The sequence below is a fragment of the Pristis pectinata genome, chromosome 1 (assembly GCF_009764475.1).
Source record: "Pristis pectinata isolate sPriPec2 chromosome 1, sPriPec2.1.pri, whole genome shotgun sequence".
Lineage (NCBI taxonomy): Eukaryota > Metazoa > Chordata > Chondrichthyes > Rhinopristiformes > Pristidae > Pristis > Pristis pectinata.
The window spans coordinates 45,003,673-45,023,262 of record NC_067405.1 but is presented as its reverse complement, the minus strand read 5'-3'; the positions used below and the strand labels follow the sequence as shown (position 1 = coordinate 45,023,262).

At 40.6% G+C, this 19,590-nt stretch overlaps 1 protein-coding gene across 1 annotated transcript in view; it reads right to left on the bottom strand.

The window, feature by feature from the left end:
• Nucleotides 1-15,322, bottom strand: part of LOC127578384 (integrin alpha-6-like) — a 72,818-nt gene extending 57,496 nt beyond the window's left edge. The window contains 1 exon segment of the mRNA XM_052030353.1: nt 15,065-15,322. Coding sequence (XP_051886313.1) covers nt 15,065-15,240 — 176 coding nt within the window. The 5' untranslated portion in view covers nt 15,241-15,322.
• Nucleotides 15,323-19,590: the final 4,268 nt, after the last annotated feature.

Genomic DNA, 19,590 nt, shown 5'->3' with positions numbered 1-19,590 from the left:
TAGACTGGCTGTTAATTTAAATATGTTCAAATTAGTAATCAAGAACAAGTTTAAGAGCAGTTTGTGAATGTAATGCACATTTCCTGAGCATTCCGATATATGTCAGTGAAACCAAACAAAGCTTAGGAGTCGACAATTTAGTATAACACAGATGCTACTTTGAGTGATTGTGCAGTACTTTCATAGGAATTATGATGTTCTTTCCTTCAGAAACTTGGTAGAAAGTTTGAGAGAACTTGTGATAATTTTGTGAACTCTGCTCTTGAGTTTGGAAGTTCTTGAACCTCACATTTTCTTATCGCAGTTACAAGATCTTCACGAGTTCATAATGGTCATTTTCCTACAGCAACAGTGGAACCTAAGGAAGTGTGATGGACCACAATGGGAGGCTCAGTACCAAAAGCAGGCTCCATGCAAAGAGGGGCTCATAATAAGGGTGCAGTTGCAGGAGGTCCCATGGTGTATATTGGATGCATGGGTAGAGGCTCAGTTTCTTGTATATGGTTAGTATGGTGTTTGATAAGGTTCTATCATAGCATATGGTGGTAGATCTTTACTACCTCCTAAATCTAACAGGCACATCTTACCATTATCTTCAATTTTTGCACTTCAAAATCCTTCCAGGACTTCTCTGGCAACATGTGTAGGTTCTCACAGCTGGCCACTCAAATAGATGACAGCAATGAGCTGGTGCTCAGGCTCGAGACTCAAGCTACAAGTGCAGAGTGTAATATGCTGCATTCATGTAGCCACCAGAATACCCAGGAGTTCTCATTAATTGATTCAATTTCATTGTGTTCAAATGGTCTGCAGCCGCAGGACGAATTTTCTCCAAATGTGAACAAGATACCCCTGCAGTTGCCATGAGTCATTCGACCTGCTGCATACAAGCCAGCCAACAGGTTGCTGAAAATATGTTTACGGACCTTGCCCACTCTGAGGCATTAGTCAATATGCACTGTCAAGGCCCTCAAGAATGGTGGTATTCTGGTGTGAAGCAGTGAGATTGAGCTCAAATAGCAAAGATGATGCAGATAGTAATGAAGGAGCAGAGTATTTTGTTGCATGAAATGCCCTCAAATCTGCAAGGTTCATTGAGCCATCAAGAATGCCACCATCCAGCATCTAAATGGGAAAACTCATCTGCTTTGACCCCTTCAACCAACATAAAGCAATCACAGTCATCTATACATGCCCTAGCCAACCCTCATTGTTTGTTGTCAGTATACAATCTCTTTATTCTAAACAAATTAAAAGGCCACATGACATTCAAAAACTAATACTGCTGCAGACCAAAAAGTGGTGTCAATCACCTTCTAATTTGTTCAAAAATAGAGGCTTAAGACTCTAACTTTACATAAAACACCTATTTCAAAACACTTGTGTGATTACCAAAATACAATCTTCCTAGGACTCTATGCAGTGCAATCCCACGGCTTCAGCAAAGACAGAGTTGAGCTGTCCAGGTTTATCTTCTGATATCGGAGATTTCAGAGCCCATGAGGGTGTCTCTATAGACTTCTCCAATACTTTAAACTGTTTTCTCCCCTCTTCCAATGATACCTGACCTGCTGAGTGGTTCCAACATACTGCTTTTATTTCTTGATTGTCACCTCTCATGGCCTTCCTGCACTTTCTTTCTGAAATTCTATGATTCTTTTCAAGAATCTCCATTAACAAAGTTGTCAGCCACTGAATTAGGAACAGGATGAAGCACTATGCGTGGACTTAAGAGCAAAAAGTTGATGGTACAACAAAATAAATCCTAGATGAGTGCCCCACCAGAAAGGTAAATGTTAAGGGTCCTCCCCCCTTCATTTTTGTTTTAAATGCCCCCAACCAAAATAGATGACCTTAGGTCAGTCAGGGGACAGACAGAAATTGCATACCATCCAGTAGTTCCACAGAATGGGTGGCACTGTGGCACAGGCAATTGGTGCTGCTGCCTCACAGCTCCAGAGACCTGTGTTTGCTCCTAACCTTGGTAGCTGTCTGTGTAGAATTTGCAAGTTCTTCCTGTGATAGAAACTTCCATCCAACATCCCAAACACATACTGGTAGGTTAATTGCCTACTTAATATCACCACTTAATGTAGGTTAATGGCTAAGAGAATCAAGGGGGAGTTGGTGGACTTGTGAGAGAGTATCAGTTGTATGCTCCTAGGGAAATAAGACTAATAGGATTCCTCCCCAGGAGCCTGCATGGATCCAGTGGTTTTCTATGTCTTTACAAGTATAGACTGGGCCGTAAGAAATTCCTAAACTTTTTTTTCTTGCTGCACTTCTTGGCAACACAACAGAGTGAATTCCCTGCCTACTGCATACACCAACACATGAGATCAGTGCTCTGTCATGTAAAATTCCAAGCAGTTGTCTCTTGCAAGATTTACCAAATGACCATAGAACATACAGCACAATACAGGCCCTTTGGCCCACCACGTTGTGCCGACCTTCAAGCCACTCCTAAGACTATCTAACCCCTTCCTCCCATATATCCCTCTATCTTAAATTCCTCCATATGCTTATCTAACAATCTCTTGAACTTGCCCAACGTATCAGCCTCCACCACCACCCCCAGCAGCGCATTCCATGCACCAACCACTCTCTGGGTAAAAAACCTCCCTCTGACGTCTCCCTTGAACTTCCCACCCATTATCTTAAAGCCATGCCCTCTTGTATTGAGCATTGGTGCCCTGGGAAAGAGGCGCTGGCTGTCCACTCTATCTATTCCTCTTAATATTTTGTGACCTCAGATAGTGAACTACACATGCCAGATATTGTCACTGAATGTGTCCTAAATTGGTGCCAATATGGGCTAGACAAAGCATGCTTAGGGAAGAGGTAAAACAGTCAGCAGTTCTGATGATTGACAACCAGCAATTCGTACTTGAAATGCATATTTGAATTGGTTGAGAAGAGAGGCAATGCCAGTGGTTTTCAACTTACTTACCACAGCGTGCAACCTCATTTTACCACAACAAGGGTTGTATGTGCAATTTCACATGGCCTGCAGCAGCCTGCACATTCACACCCATTGGGCTGTATTGTGAAGTATCATTGCAATTACCTAACAAGTTCTATGCTAGTGCACACATACACATCAGAACAGTGAATGGGAGGAAAAAGTTAAAAGGAAGACAAAGCAAAACAGCGGGCAAAAAGACATGCTTGCCAAAAACAACGCAATTATTTTGATCAAACCTTATGCATAGTCAGCATCTGACTTTACCAAATTACAAATGACCACTTCAAACTGAATACAATCACAAAGCCATTTGCACTTGCTGCCCAAAAGTGGATGAAGTGACAGAGCTCTTAAAAATTATCTTCTGACATGAACTATGGGTGGCAAAACATATATTTGGTGGCAACTATTTCATTGAAGACAAATTCTGAACTAAAATTACTACCAGCACTTCCCTGCGCGCACACACACAAGTGTGCACGCGCGCGTAGGTCGAGGCTGCTGGGCTGGCATTGTGACACCAAATACCTTTTAATGACCATTTCACATCAAGCAACATTCTACCAGGAGGCACATGAATGGGGTGTGTTTCAACAAAAACCGAAGGTGTAAGCTGGAGTTTGAAGCATTGCTTCAGCTTTGGCGAAAGATCACAAGTCCACATTCCTCTGGGTCCCTCCACCTTTTCTTCCTTTGTCATCTCCTCCAGCATATCCATTTTCCCTCACTGCTGATACCTTCATACCACAGTCCAAACACTAGCTCGACTTCCTCCACCTCAAATCTCTTCTAACCTCCATACATTTATCCTCTCTCTGACCACCCTCCTTATCCAGAGTCTCTTGCTTCTCAGACTCCTCTCATTCGAAAGTGCTCTCCAACATCTCTCTCATAATCTGCTGTTTCCCACGATCCACTTCCAAACCCTTCCTATGATCTTAACTTCTTGCAGTTGGGGTGGGGAAGAGAAATTTAGTTTATAGCAACAAAAAAAAAAATCAGAAAATTTAAAGAACTGAGTCCATTAATTAATACAGCAGATGAAAGTTTATATAACTGAAGGAATGAAAAAAAAAGTTAAAACCATGCAAGTTAACGTTGACTATAACTAATATGGAAAGTAATTGGCTGTTTTCACAGTAGTGCTGTATTTGAGGAGAGAAAGGAAAGAATGTAATAATATTTTCATCAGCTTTTAATAAATGAAGGACAAGATTTTTGTCTTCAGTCATAAAAATCAGAACAAGGCACAACTTATTGCCTTAAATATGATCTAATTAATTTAGTTAATTCACGCATTTGCTTTCCCTGCCCAAATTACACAAGAGCAGCTTGAAACTGATCACAGTACAGCCAGCAATTGGCTCTGCTACACATAAAGTTTATCTCTAGGTGCTTGCACTTTTTTCTACCAAGGAGCATAACTTGCTGTTTATTTAATCATCACGCCTTCCCTTGACTGAGGCAGGCTCAAGTACCTTAATATTTGCTACAGTTACTGGGGCAAAAGGGCTCAAACAAAATCCCATAATCTTTGTGTCCTGCATTCCTAGTTGATTTATTGCTTGACAATGAAGCCTCAAGTCTTGATTGTCATTAAATGGAGACCCAGAAAAGTTTACAAGATTCATGTGGGGAAAAAAAGTATCTTTACCATTATTGAAAAAACTAAAGTGCAATAGCATAACCCTCAGATGCACATTGGCTGCATCCATCTAAGTTATTTTCCAGATCATTAAAACAAGGATGATTTGTTGCATAATCGTAAGTAAAATTCTTTGCTTTGTGTGTCCTCTTTGCTCAACAGGAAGAATTTACCTATTGACATGCAACTAATGAACTTGACTACATTAATATCTAAAATGCATTAATGCTGCATTGTGATCACCAACTGCTTTTTCAATGTTTCACTAATTGAATGCATGTTATTTTTCTAACAAAACAAAGGCTACACATAACACCTAAAAATCATACTAGTACTATTTTCAATATACAGTTTATAGATCATCCCATATATTTTGCTGAGCAGATTCTTTGGCAACTAAATAATGATGTTTTAAATGCTGCATAATTAATTAATTAATTAATTCTCGTTACATTATCATTAATTCACTGCTATATTCAGCTAGAATGAGCCAAATCGAGTAGGCACATCACTAATGCCAAGATGGAGTATTTACAAAATCTTATGAAATAAAAGGCTGTTATGAAGCAGATGATGAATTATGCTTTTGCCAGTGATCTCAGGTAACCTAAATATCGTATTCAAACTTGCAACATTCAAATGCTAAATCCAATGAAATACAAACAGAAAATGGTACACATTATACATTTTCTGAACAGTTTCATCAAAAATATCCATTAACACCAATCCCATTTTATTCTCCCACCATTTTCATCAGCCCACCCCTGCCCAGATTCTACCACACACCTACACAAATGGGGCAATTTACAGTGGCCAATTAAACTAACAACCCACGTCTTTGGGATGTGGGAGGAAATCCATGCACCAAGGTCAGGACTGAACCTGGATCATTGGAGCAGTGATGCAGCATCACCATGCCACCCCAAATTTCTTTAATATCCAAACGTCTATCAACCTCAGTCTTGAAATATAGTCAGCAACTGAGCCTCCACAACCCTTTCCGTTAGAGAATTTCAAAAGATTCACTACCCTCGGGGTGAAGAAATTTCTTCTGCCTTGAATGGCCAACCCTTTTTTTCCTGAGGCTGTAACTATTGGTTCAAGGCACCTCAGCTGAAAAGCGACAACTTTTCATCTATCATGTCAAGCCCTGTTAGAATTTTGATCACTTCATTCTGCCTAGTGTGCGCCCAGACTGCTTAATCTCTCCTTGTATGACAAGTTGCCGTCCTAAGAATCAATCTGTGAACCTTACTTGCACTATTATTGCAAGTACATCCTTCCTTAGGATGAAGACGCGACCTGGAATAACATTGCAGGTGTGGTCTCACCAGGGCCCTGCATACTTCCAGTAAGAGGTCTTTACTTTGCCCTCCAATCGACTTGCAACAAAGGCCAATATACCATTTGTCTTCCTAATTGCTTGCTGTAACTGCACATTAACTCCTAGTTACTCATGTACAAGGATACCCAAGACCCACGAAAAACCATCATGTTTCAATCTCTCACCATTTAAGACATATTCCACCTTTCATTCTACCAAACTGGAACAACCTCATCTTTTTCTCCATTATGTTCCATTTGCTATTTCCTCACCTATTCACTAAGCCCATCCATAGCCCCTTGAAGTCTCTCTTCAGCCTCCTCACTGCAGCACAGTTTTGTATCATCGGCAAGCTTGGATATATTACACATCGTTTCCTCATCTGAATCTCTGCTATTGTGAACATCCGGGGCCCCATCACTGATCCCTGCAGCAAAACACTAGGCATAGTCTTCAAATCCAAAAACAACCCATTCATTCCTATTCTCTGTTTATTGTCCACTAACTAATCTTCAAATCCCATGTGTTCTAATTGTTTTACATCTTATTTGAAAATCTAAATAATCCATATCCACTGGTCCTCACTTCTCTATTCTAATCCTTGTAAGACTAACAGAGTGGTAAAACATGCTTTCCCTTTGATAAATTCATGTTGAATATTTTCTAGGTACTCCTTACCACTTCCTTAATAAAATGTTCCAGGATTTCCTCCACTAATGATGTTGGGTTAACTGGTTTGCAGTTACCCACTTTCTCTATCCATCCTTTCTTAAGCAGTGTGGTTTGCTAGCTTCTGATCTTCAGGAACTGATCTAGAGTCTGCGGAATTTTGGAAAATGACAATGAGTGCATCCACAATCTCTTTCAAAATCGCATGATGCAGGTCATGAAGTCCTGAGGTTTAATTGGTTTTCAGACCTATTAATTTCTTCAATATTATTTTGTTACTAATGCTAATTTATTTCAAGCCCTCACTCATTCTACTGTACTGTACCATTTCTAGGAGGTACTGTTTGTTCATCTGTGAGGACAAACAAAATGTCTGTTTCGGTTTTTCAGACATATCCTTATTCCCCAATATAATTTCCGCTGTCACAATTGGTAAATGGTCTATATTAACCTTTGCTAATCTTTTCCTCCTACACATCTGTAGGAACATCTGTACTTCCCACTCTAGCATTCTACTTTCATTTTATTTTCCCAGAACATAGCCATGAACATCAACAGATGTGTCCAAAGATAGCTGAGCCCTGCAGGAGGACAAGAGGAGCTCATAAAGCTTTCTGTGGGGAAACTTCAAGTGGAGGTTTAAGAGCATGGAGCTCTGTGGGTGTAAGGGTTAAGGGGAGGGTGCGTGTGTGCACCAATAAGTACATGTAAATAAGTCAATTGCAAAATGACAGTAACATCATTCTTGAAAAGCTTACTTGCATTGCTGCCATTTTAAATAAAAGATATTGTTTTATTGTACAAGCAAACCGTTTCAGTTAAACAAGTCACTCTGTAAGATTACATCCAAGCAATGTGTCAACTTAGTAGTAAATGTGACTCTTACATTGAAGGATTTTTGTCAAAGTGGCCACTGGTTGAAAAATAGTGAAGATCACTATGCAAGATAGTTCAAAAGTGCAGTCTCAGCATTTTCAAGAATAACAATTCATTCAATGTCCACAATTAGGCTTTCGTAACCAGCATTTGTAGAATTGGCTAGTTATGAAAGCTAATTGATTAGCCAACTAATCTCTTTGCATAATTAATGTAATAGTTAAACCTTAGGGAATCAGAAAAGAAGAAAACAATCATAAAATACGTAGAAAAACCTTTAGGATTACAGACATAAAGAGACTAAGGTGATAATTAACATCACAACTTCATCTGCACAAGACCCAAACCTTTGAGCAGATCTATATTAAACTGAAGAATGTGGCTGGATAATTATCCCACATGCAATCTTTTGTTACCTTCAGAGTTACCAGTCATAAACACTCCTGGCTGGTGTCTCATGCTCTACTGTGAACTAGAGGTTTAAAACCCTGATGCCCAAGTTCTAACACAGACAAAATTTCATTCAGCTATCACCCACATGTTGTCTGGTGTAAATAGCTCCCTGTTAAACATCAATTCCATTTTATAATTCTCATCCTTGTTTTCAAATTCATTCAAGGCATTACCCTTCTCTGTCACTCTAATCTCTCCCAGCCGCTAAGATTTCTGCATTCCTACAGTTCTTGTTTCTTGATCATCCCAGATTTTAAACTGCTTCGTCATTGGCAGGTATGCCTTCAAATGCCATGGCCTTAAACTCTGGAATTCGCTCCCTTGATTACTTCATCTTTCTCTCCACCTTTAAAACATTTAAATGCACTTTCCCTAATTTGACAGTAAGCCACATGATGTTTGGTAGCACTCTTGTGAAACACCAGTGTTTTACTGCATTAAAAGGTGTTAAACACATACAAATTGTTGCACTAGAGGGGAGGGTTTTTATTTTGTTTGTGCAAATAATAGGACCTACTTCACTCATGGTTCAGAAACTTCTATTATTACTTGCCTAGCATGAGCATTCAAAATTAATAAATAATGGGCTGCACTCGAAAAAACAAATCTATACATTATTTATAATATTGCAATAAAAGTGCTACTACCTTTGCTATAATTTGTTTTCTATCAAAGCGAATTGATAGGAAACACATTATAGCAAAGGTAGTAGCTATATAACTGTTATAAGTAATATATATACTTTATGTCTCATGACAGTTATTTTCCAGCCCAGTCTACAGAATATTTTGTGTCCATATCGAAGAAATAATCATTCAATTGCCCGACCTCAGTATTTATTCAATTTTGTAGCTGTTCCAATTAAACAGCTTAACTTAATCCTGCCATCAAGAAACAAAAAGTACTCTTTTGCTTATGTCTCGGCTAACAACTCTTTCCCTTCTCCATATTAACTGAATGTTTATTTAAACATGTTGAAGTATTAAGAAACTCTGCTGAAGGTCTTTATCACATCAAATTCTAAATTCAACTCACACAACAACAGGAGAGAAATTTTGCAATTTATGTAGCCAGTGCCATTGTTGAGAATAGAACATTCTTCAATGTTTCATTCACTCTTCAGTTATCAAATGAAGACTAAAGCTTTCCTTATAGAGACACAGCAATGCATCCAGGCCTCATCCTCTGCCTCAAAACAGTCTTGCAATTCTAGCAACGTGATATTTCTGTTACCATTTCAAATATTTTCACCATTTGTCTTTTTTTGATGAAGGTGTGTAGGTGCCAGGAACTAGTTTAGGAATATGTAACTTGCCACACAGGAGAGGAATTTAATCCATCAACCAAAGATTCAAATCTAGGTGCTGGAACTAAAATTACAGGAGTTTTCATTCTTCCGTTCCCAAAGGCATCAGCTCTTGCTGAGTACAGCAGCAAGAACAACCCTCTTCTAGAATCTAACTCAAATGGCAGTCTTTCATGGAGCCCATATACTGAGCGCAAACAGGCTAACAAACCCAGCAGGGATACACACAGCTGAATAAATTTCAGTGACACCCAAAACAATTCAACAGGACAAATTACCTCCCTTCTGATCTTCTCAGATCTACAGACACTCACTTTTCCGCAGTTTTTGTTGAATAGGTGTCACAATTTTGAATTCAAGTTAATTTATCTCCTGCTAAAACTAGAGGGAACATACTTCCACTGGACAAACTAAAAGGTCAATTATAACTCTGCCTGTCAAATAGAGACAAATTGTACAACTGTTAACATAGCAGCAATGACTGACTTCCATCCCCTGCCATAAACACACGTGCATGCATGCACTAGCACAGACGAGCACACGGTTTACTTTAAAATAAAACAACATGATTATGTGCTATTGCCCAGCCATGAAGAATTGCATTAATTAAAATAGGTTTTACTGAATTGTACTAGTTCAAACTATTTCAGATTTATTTGAACAATAATAGTTAACCAGCAACGTTATGGGTAATGAAAACGTATAAACTGATTGGTTCCTTTATAAAGCTGCATCTGTTTAAATATATCCTCACTGCCTTAACTACACTGGCAAATAGGCCTTTCATCAATGATTGATGGCACATGATCTAACAACAGAGATCTATGAGGTACTTTGAAGGAAAGATATTGACAAGGACTTATGAGGTACTTTGAAGGAAAGATATTGACAAGGACTTCACAAGCAGGTTTTAACTGAGCAATTCAAAACTAGTCCGTTTCTGTCCTTGCAAACAATAAGATACCATTTTACAAATATTCTCAGGGCATATTTGCTATTGATGCTCGACAGGGCTCTTCCACTGTGGGTTATGCAGAAGCATTCTTGCCTCTAAAAGTGCCCTGGTCCCTCGGGCATTTTCACATTGCTGTTGCGAGAAGCTTGCCACAAGAAATTAGCTTCTATGATTCCTACATCAGTGACTATGTCTTAAAAGTAGTTCTTTTACTGTAAAGCATTCTAGGATGGCACAAGGCTGTGATTGGTGTTTCATAATGTTACAGATAGGTTTCTCTTTCTACAATTGGATATCAACCTCATCACACCAGGCTTTATCTTGAAGGTGAACGCCAAACTTCAACACTGCAATTTTGCAGATGCAAAATTAGCTGCGCCTTTGGGCCAGTGCACTTCATATAAATGTCAAGATTAAGTTCAGTATTTCCAGGTAGTGATGTTCCCGTGCTTTTGCTGCCCTTCTCCTTCTAACTGGTAGAGGTCATGGGTTTGGATGGTCTTGTCTAAAGTTCAGGATCTCTCCACAGATGAACATAAAAGGAGCACAAGTATTGAAAAAGGTAAGAGAATGACATAATTAAACTTCAGTCTGGCATTATAACTCGGTCATCAATGTAAAAGAACAAGCAATATTGACCTTTCAATTTGTTTTAATAGATCCCAGAAGACTGGCAGAATACAGGGTGGCTCAGTAAGAGACCCAAGGTTCTGAAAGGCTGGGAATTAGATGTCATCCAAAATCAACTACCAATAAAAATCCTAAAATTAACCATACTTTCTATTACTCATAAAATGATGTTGGAATGCACAACTTTTACAGGAGCATATGAAAGTCAATTTTCACCCTATTTCTGGTTCAAAGCTTCACATTCTTAACTGGACCAAAGAGGGAAAAATATACCTCTATGGTTTAAATAAAAACAAATTAAACTTCTCCCTTTCAAAGTAACACCACTTCAATCGATTTTAAGGCCAACAGCAGTCTATTACTTCTCTTGAGTACTCACTTGTTAAAAAATTCTCTGTATCAAAGAATTTGTCAGGAGTTCCCAGAAACATACATCCCAAGTACTAAGTGTATTCTTCCCCACAAATATCTTGGAACTTGAGCCCAATGTGGAAGAGCTGTACTTTAGACTAGTCAACTAACAATCTGACAGTCATGCTCACAGAATCGTACCTATTAGCTAGTCTCCTTCATTACCTTCCCTAGGAATGTTACATCCTAAGTAATCAAAGACCCCACCCACTCAGGACATTCTCTATTCTCCCCTCTTCACCCTGTTCTCCCTTCTCCCATCAGGCAGAAGACACAAAAGCCTGAAAGCACATACCACCAGGCTCAAGGTCAGCTTCTATCCTGCTGTTATAAGACTATTGAATGGTTCCCTAGTACATTAAAATGGACTCTTGACTTCACAATCTACCTCGTTATGACCTTGTACTTTATTATCTACCTGCACTTTCTCTGTAGCTGTGACACTTTACTCTGCATTGTATTATTTTACCTTGTACTGCCTCAATGCACTGTACAATGAATTGATCTATATGAACCGCATGCAAGACAAATTGTTCACTGTACCTCAGTACAAGTAACTATAATAAACCAATTCCAGTTCCTACAAGCAAATTAAAATAGTCTTTGCTCACTTTGACAGAACCCAAGAATGTTAATGGCTGCATAACTGAAATTGACCAAGATGGCTTAATCTCACTATTGAAAGAGTAGCTTTCTGTGCTTCACTTCCACCGCCTCTGTAACTCTCCTTGCAGCCTCCTAAATTATACCCAGTATAAACATTAACTATTTGGAAGCTTATGCCAAGTCCCTGTAACCAATCACACCTGTTCTCACCATCCCTCCATCAAGCTCCAGTTCTCATAACACACTGAACTGAAAAATACTCATCCCATTTAAGTACTTCTGAAATATCAAATCCTTGGACTTACATCCTTCATTCTTTGGCCTACAACTTATTCAATCTGTGTTAGTTTCCAGGAACTTTGGGCATTTGAATCCCCTTGTTACTCACTTGCACTTACAAAAGCCTTTCACCAAGATCTTTCTGCAGTAACCTGGTCTAACTCTTCAACTACTTCTTGCCATCTGTCTTTATTTACACAGCACCTTGGGTTATATTCTCAAATTAAAACAGCACTGCATTGTTGCAACTTATGAAAATAAATTAACTCGTTATATCACAAACATGTCAGACCCAACGAATCTGCATTACACCTTTATTTTGTATATTCATTTAAGGGATGCAGACTTCACAGGCTGAGCCAGCATTTAAATGCCCTTCCCTACTTGCCCTTGATAAGATGTTGGTGAGCTATCTTCTTCAAATACTGCTTTCCCCAACAATGCTTTTAGTGAGTTTCAGGATTTTGACCCAGCAAAAGTGAAGGAATGACAATATATTTCTAAGTCAGGACAGTGTGTGGTTTGGAAGGCAATTTCCAGGTAGTGATGTTCCCGTGCTTTTGCTGCCCTTGTCCTTCTAACTGGCAGAGGTCATGGGTTTGGATGGTCTCGTCTAAGGAGTCTTGGTGTTTTGCTACAGTGCATCCCATAGATGGTACAAACTGCTACTATTGTGCATTGGTGGTGGAGTGAGTATATAGTTGTGAATGGGGTGCCTAACAAGTGGGCTGCCATGTCCTGTATAGTGTAGAGCTTCTTGAGTGTTGTTGAAACTGTACTCATCCAGGTAAGCAGAGAGTATTCCATCACACTCCTGACTTGAGCTTTGGACAGGCTTTGGGCAGTTAGGAGGGAGGTTACTCGCCACAGGAGTCCTAGGTCTCCACCATGCTTGTGTAGCCACAATGTGTATATTGGCTACTCCAGTTCAGCTTCTGGCTAATGGTAACACCTCCCCCCTCCACCCCAGGAAATTGATAGTAGTAGTGGGGTTCAGTGATGGAAATGCCATTGAACATCAGGGGGTGATAGCTGGAATTTCTCATTAGATTTTGTCATTGCCTGGTACTTGTGGTGTGAATGCTACTTGCCACTCATCAGCCCAGATTTGGATAGTCTCGCTGCATCTGGATGTGGGCTGCTTCCTTATCGGAGGAATTACAAATGATGCTGAACATTGTGCAATTATCAGCAAACACCCCTACATCTGACCTCAGGACGGAAGGAAGGAAAGTCATTGATGGAGCAGCTGAAGATGTTTGGGCCTAGGACACGACCCCAATGAACTCCTGCAGAGATGTTCTGCAGCTGAGATGATTGACTTCCAACCACCACAACCATCTTCCTTTGTGCTAGATATGATCCCAACCACCACTGGATTCTTTCCCCTACCCCCCATTCCCACTGACTCCAGTTTAGCAAGGGCTCTTTGAAGACATACTCGATCAAATGCTGCTTTGATGTCAAGGGCAGTTACTGTCACTTCACCTCTGGAGTTTAGCTCTTTTGTCTATGTTTGGACTAAGGCTGTAAATGAGATCAGGGGCCAAGTGACTCTGGCAGAATCCAAACTGAGCTTCCAAAATATAATCTGCTTGTGACAAATGTGGAACAATTTTCAAATAATCCAGAAAACTTTTATTGCGGATACAAGGGTATAAACAGAATACATCAGGTTTAACGTGCTGATGGGATTCTCAAATCAGACGTCCTTCCTCGACACGGGTGTCATTAATTCCAAAGGAAAGAAGGAATGCATTCAGCAGCTTTTACTTTCAGAAGCTGTTTGCGCCACCCCCCCCCGCCGGGTCCGCCTCCGCACCGCGCCGGGCCAGGCCGGGATTGAAGGCAGCTCCGGAATTGCTGGGGGCTGACGTCACGGCGCAGCGGAGAGTGGCGAACCATAGCAACCAGATCCCGCCGCCGGGCGTCGCGCAAGGCGGGGCATGCAGCTCCTCCCTGCCCCCTCCCCACACCCGCCGATCACCACCGCAGCCACCAGCCACCCACCCCCCCCCCTCCCCACAACCCATTCAAATCATCACATTTACAACAACGTTGGCATGTTTTGTGCTGATGCACGTTCACGAAAGCTGCTATCATCAAACTGTCGCTGCAGCGCAGCGGGCCAGGCGTGCAAACTATTTAAGAAACAAAAAAAAAGTTTACAGCAGAAATCCGGCTGGTGGCAACATTAAAGGTTTTAGTGGAACACTTTGCTCAGAGAGCAACCTTTGACGCTTCTTCAATTAAAGGACAGCAGTTGAATGGTAATAAGGCTTTAAGGATAAAGTTTCTGACCCTTTCACTGAAGACAATTGTTTGGGGTCATCTCAGCTCCAGTGCAACTTTGGAAGATTCTGTGGCCGGCCCCCGAGGGACTCAGCGGTGTTGGGGGCAACAGTCCGCGCTGCCCTGCATACCAATGATCGCTTCACCCTTAAACCACTTTGCTTTCTTCAAACGAGGCGTGGCAATCTGTTGCATTCTTCGATCAAAGAAATCAGCAAAGTCTTCCCATTTCTAATAAGATTTTAAATATTAAAAAGCTTCGCAGTCAATACTAAAAGCCCAACATAAATCAATGTGAATTACAGAACAATATAGCGCTCTGCTGGCACCCAGGCGCCTGACGCTAACGGGGCAGCGACTCTACGGGTTTAACGGGCTGACGCTTTGGAGTGGCGGGCATGACCTCTGTGCACCGAGCGCCGGCCGTGAACAGGTACTGCGGCTGCTGACGGAAACTTCTCGCTGCACTTGGTTAAACCTTGCGCACAAGCTTAAAATCCGATAGACCTGTTCGAATGGAATAACTTTATGTAAGGTGTGCGAGAGTGCCCTGGCTTACACCACAACGCGCATACTTTCCACTTGCATTTCTCTCTGGAGCCTGAAAGTACCGTCCTCCTCAATAAAACAAAATCAAATGTACGGATACTTACATTATTTCATCTGATGGTACTAGCTGCTGGTGCATAGCAAGGGAAAAACCAAACAGGCTGGAGTGTTCTCCGGTTTTCTTAATGACATTTTCCGTATCCAAATTAAAAGCTAAAGTCCACTCCTTGAGGGAAAACAAAGACAGGTACATAAGAAGCCACTGCTCTGCGGCCGCCATATCAGAAATGTCTCCTAACCCCTCCGAAAATGCTCCTAACGTTATGTCCCCTGCCTGACTCTTATTCCGAGTAGCTGCCTTGTGTTGCAAACCACATTATAAAGTGACGGTGACGCCTCGCCCCGCCCCTCTCTGCCACTATCAATGCCTCACACACTTCAATAAAGAGGAAGTAACCCGACCCCACTCCACAGCACCAATCCCTCCACCCCATCTCAATTCAACTTGACTTTCTCCCTTCTAATATCAGGCGCCGCTCAAACTTGTCCCATTTCAACAAAGCATGAGCCTCTAAAGACTGCAGATATTTCAGTCAGCTAATCAAGAAGAACATGCCCATGTCTGTTTTAAGTGTTTTGCCTTGTGTGTCTTATAGAGTACGCTGTAAGAATTCTTGCATTACTATTGGTGCTTAATAACACTCTATAATCAGCCCCTATTTCTTACGATGTCAATAGAGTACTGGTAAAGTATATATCAGATATATTTGCACATATATGTGGTTGTGCGGGCAGATACATTCGGGACATTTAAGAGACCCTTAGATAGACACATGATGATAGAGAATTGGGGGAGGGTCTATGTGGGAGGAAAGGGTTAGATAGATCTTAGAGCAGGATAAAATGTCAGCACAACATTGTGGGCCGAAGGGCCTGTACTGTGCTGTTATATTCTATGTCATCAATGATTGAACAGAATTTTTCTGATGAAGCATAAGAAGGATAAGGTGGGGAAGGAGATGACCAAACTTTCTTCCATTTACCATTATCCAAAATGAATCAAGTTGCTTTATTTTCTAGATGAACAAAACCAAACCTTTCTTTACACTTTCCTTGGTTTGAGTATTTAATCTAGGTACTGATCAAACAATCAGAATGCCCTGTCCTTTCAAATTTAAATTCTGAGACTCTTCACATATTTTTAAGGTAAGAACTGGGAAAGAAAGGTGGGGTAGAGATTATAAAAAGGAGACGGACAAAACAATAGAAGCTAACTTTAGGTGAAAATTATGTACATGTGCAAGCAAAACAAAAGAGCTGGTCATTGACTTCAGGAAGAGGGGCAGTGCACATGCTCCTATCTACAAACAGTGCTGAGGTTGAGAGCTTCAAGTTCCTAGGAGTGAACATCACCAATAGCCTGTCCTGGTCCAACCACGTAGACGCCACAGCCAAGAAAGCTCACCAGCACCTCTACTTCCTCAGAATGCTAAAGAAATTTGGCATGTCCCCTTTGACACTCACCAATTTTTAATCAATGCACCATAGAAAGCATCCTATCTGGATGTATCACAGCTTGGTATGGCAACTGCTCTCCCCATGACTGCAAGAAACTGCAGGGAGTTGTGAACACAACTCAGCACGTCACAGAAACCAGCCTTACCTCCATGGACTATACTTCTCGCTGCCTCAGTAAAGCTGCCAGCATAATCAAAGACCCCATCCACCCTTCTCCTATCGTGCAGAAGATACAAAAGCCTGAAAGCACGTACCACCAGGCTCAAGGATAGCTTCTATCCCACTGTTATAAGACTATTGAAAGTTCCCTAGTATGATAAAATGGACTCTTGACTTCACAATCTAGCTCTTTATGACCTTACACCTTATTGTCTGCCTGCACTGCGCTTTCTGTAGTTGTTGCACTTTATTCTGTATTGTTTTACCTTGTACTACCTCAATGCACTGTGTAATGAATTGATCTGTATGAACCGTATGCAAGACTGCATACTGTATACCTCCGTACAAGTGACAATGATAAACCAATTCCAATTCCAAATAAAAGGTCTGGACCTAGAACTTCAATGTCAAGTGATGGAAATGGATTGGATCTGTAGGATGTGTGATAGACATATTTGGTCTAGAAATGCCAGCGTCGATAATTATTGAATAAACTCCTAATCCAAAGATCTAATCCCTGTGAAATATTCATTGAAAATAATATTAAACAGCAGAATTGTTTTTTTAAATGTAAAGTATTAAAGATGTAATGAGAGCATATTTTTTTTTAAATAATTTTGAATTCAGCAATTTATTTTATTTACGATATTGTAAGTGTCCTCCTTTTAAAGGGCCATGATTGTACATGTGCAGTAATCTCCAAATGGTGTATTTGTAACAAAAATGTGGGAATTCACTAATCCCCAGAAATATGTGTGGGTATCATGGTTCAAGATTAACTCACACAGAGAGCATGGTAAACTGTTTTGAAATGATTGTGGTGTGTATCCAACATACTTTTCAGTGGCTATATCCTTCTGGGGGAGGGGTGTCTGATGTCATGAATGTCATGCTAATTAGAGGCTTTCTAGAAAGTGAAATTACAATGCATTTGCAAAAGTTTTTAAGAGTCTATTTTCAAAAGTTTATCAGGACTGTAATACTTTGCACAAGGTCTTAATAAGCAAGAGAGTGAGCAGCAAGGTTTTCAGAGAATGCACTGAAGGTCACAGTGCAAGAGGAGGAGAGAAGGTGAAAATTCCTATGTCTGCAGAGGGAAGAAGCCCACTTCCAAGTCATGCTTCGTTGGCTGTTTGAAACAAGTAGTGATGAGAGATCAGTGCCAGGAATTTTAGTCCAAAAACATGAATTTAGCACAAGAAGAATTTATCAATTTGTGAGTCAATTCATCTTCAAACAGAATATTCTACCAACAGCACCATTCGTGGAAAATTGAGCAGTGGTTGAGACTGATGGTGCAGGCAGTAGAATCTGGCCAAGACTCCACACCAACAATTCCTATCAATCAGTACTGAATTCTAACATTGACACTCTTTACTTCACCTTCACACACAAGGCTCTGTTGATTTCCTTGTAGCCACAATACACAGCAGCAACTCGATCACCCAAACATATTTCAGGACAATTACAAACACGACCATAGTTGCTGCCTAACCTGCCAAGTTCCTCCAGAATTTTGCGTGTGTTGCTCCAGATTCTAGCATCTGCAGGATCTCGTGTACAAACACAATCACCCATTCTTCCAATATAGGATAGAAACTAACTGCAGGCAGTAGCAAAGGACCAGGGGGTACAAGCAGACTTGCATGGAGAAGATGGTGCTGGCCAGAGGAAGGGGCATCGCTGACACCATAATACTGGCAGGCCTGGAGAGGTTGTTGAAGAAGGTATCTGCAAGTTGATTTTTTTTTACTGTCGCAATTCTTCCTCATCCATGTTCATGACCAATCGGGATGGCACTGGTGATATCAGTCAAATTAAAATGCATTTGAAAAAAGTGCTCTCATTTTAAAGGGGCAGAACCAAAACATCAACATTTTTAACCTTTATGCTGCCTCTGTATTTTCAGATTGCTTTCTCACAATCAGTTTTAGATGAAATGCAACTTCTTCCAGTTAAATATCATCTTTGTTCTCTGGCAGAGTCTTCACTCATCCACCATTAATTCCATCACTTTACCTATGTTAGTTAAATCAGATTATTCACAGCCTTGTTGAGCTTCCCACCTTCCATGCTCTCTCCCAGAATGTCTACTTTCCTTACCTCACTGGTGCCTGTCCCCATCTCAGACCCTCTCCCACTGAAATCCTCATCCATGCCTTTGTCTCCTTTAGACGCAACTATTCTACTACTCCGAAAATAAAAGAACTTCAGATGTGGGAATTCTGAAATACAAAATAGAGTCTAAAACTGAAATATTAACTGTTTCTCTTTCCACAGATGCTGCCTGACCTTGAGCATTTCTGATATTTTCTATTTTATTCTGTTAACTCTCATTAGCCAGCCTCCTTTATTGTGTTATTGTGGTAACACTCTCAGAGATTGTGGATCTAGACCCCAGCAAGCTGACGACCAAAACTTAGATTGGCATTCCTGTGTCTTCTTCCAAGTAAGTCTTCTTCTTAGGCAGTCTTTCAGGGTTGAGGATGACTTGCTTCCATGCCAGTTCAATGTATTCTTTACGCCTGTTGAAATGTTGGAATACCTTGAGACTATGATGGATGCTGTATAAATCTGTCTTTACTCATTTAATATAGTTGTGTTTTTTTTTACCTTCTTCAACTCTACAAATTTTTCCCAGAGGAAGCAAGTTGTGCACTCCTTCTGCTGTTAGCACATGATCTCTGTGTTCTCCTGTCGTTGAGACATTTGGTGCTCAGTACCTCCATGTATGCTCCTCCTCTACCTGAGCACTCTGCAGGTCAGAGATTCAGATGAGTTGGTGAGGACATTATATTTTTTTCAAGCAAAATTTGAAGTGTATTTTCTGTCCTCTAGGAACCTCTTGCCATGAAGAATAGAGTGTTTATTTTGATGACTTTGTATCAGGCATGTGGACAATGCAACTCACCAACCAGAACAGGTTCAAAATTGTTATCCTATAGATGTTGAC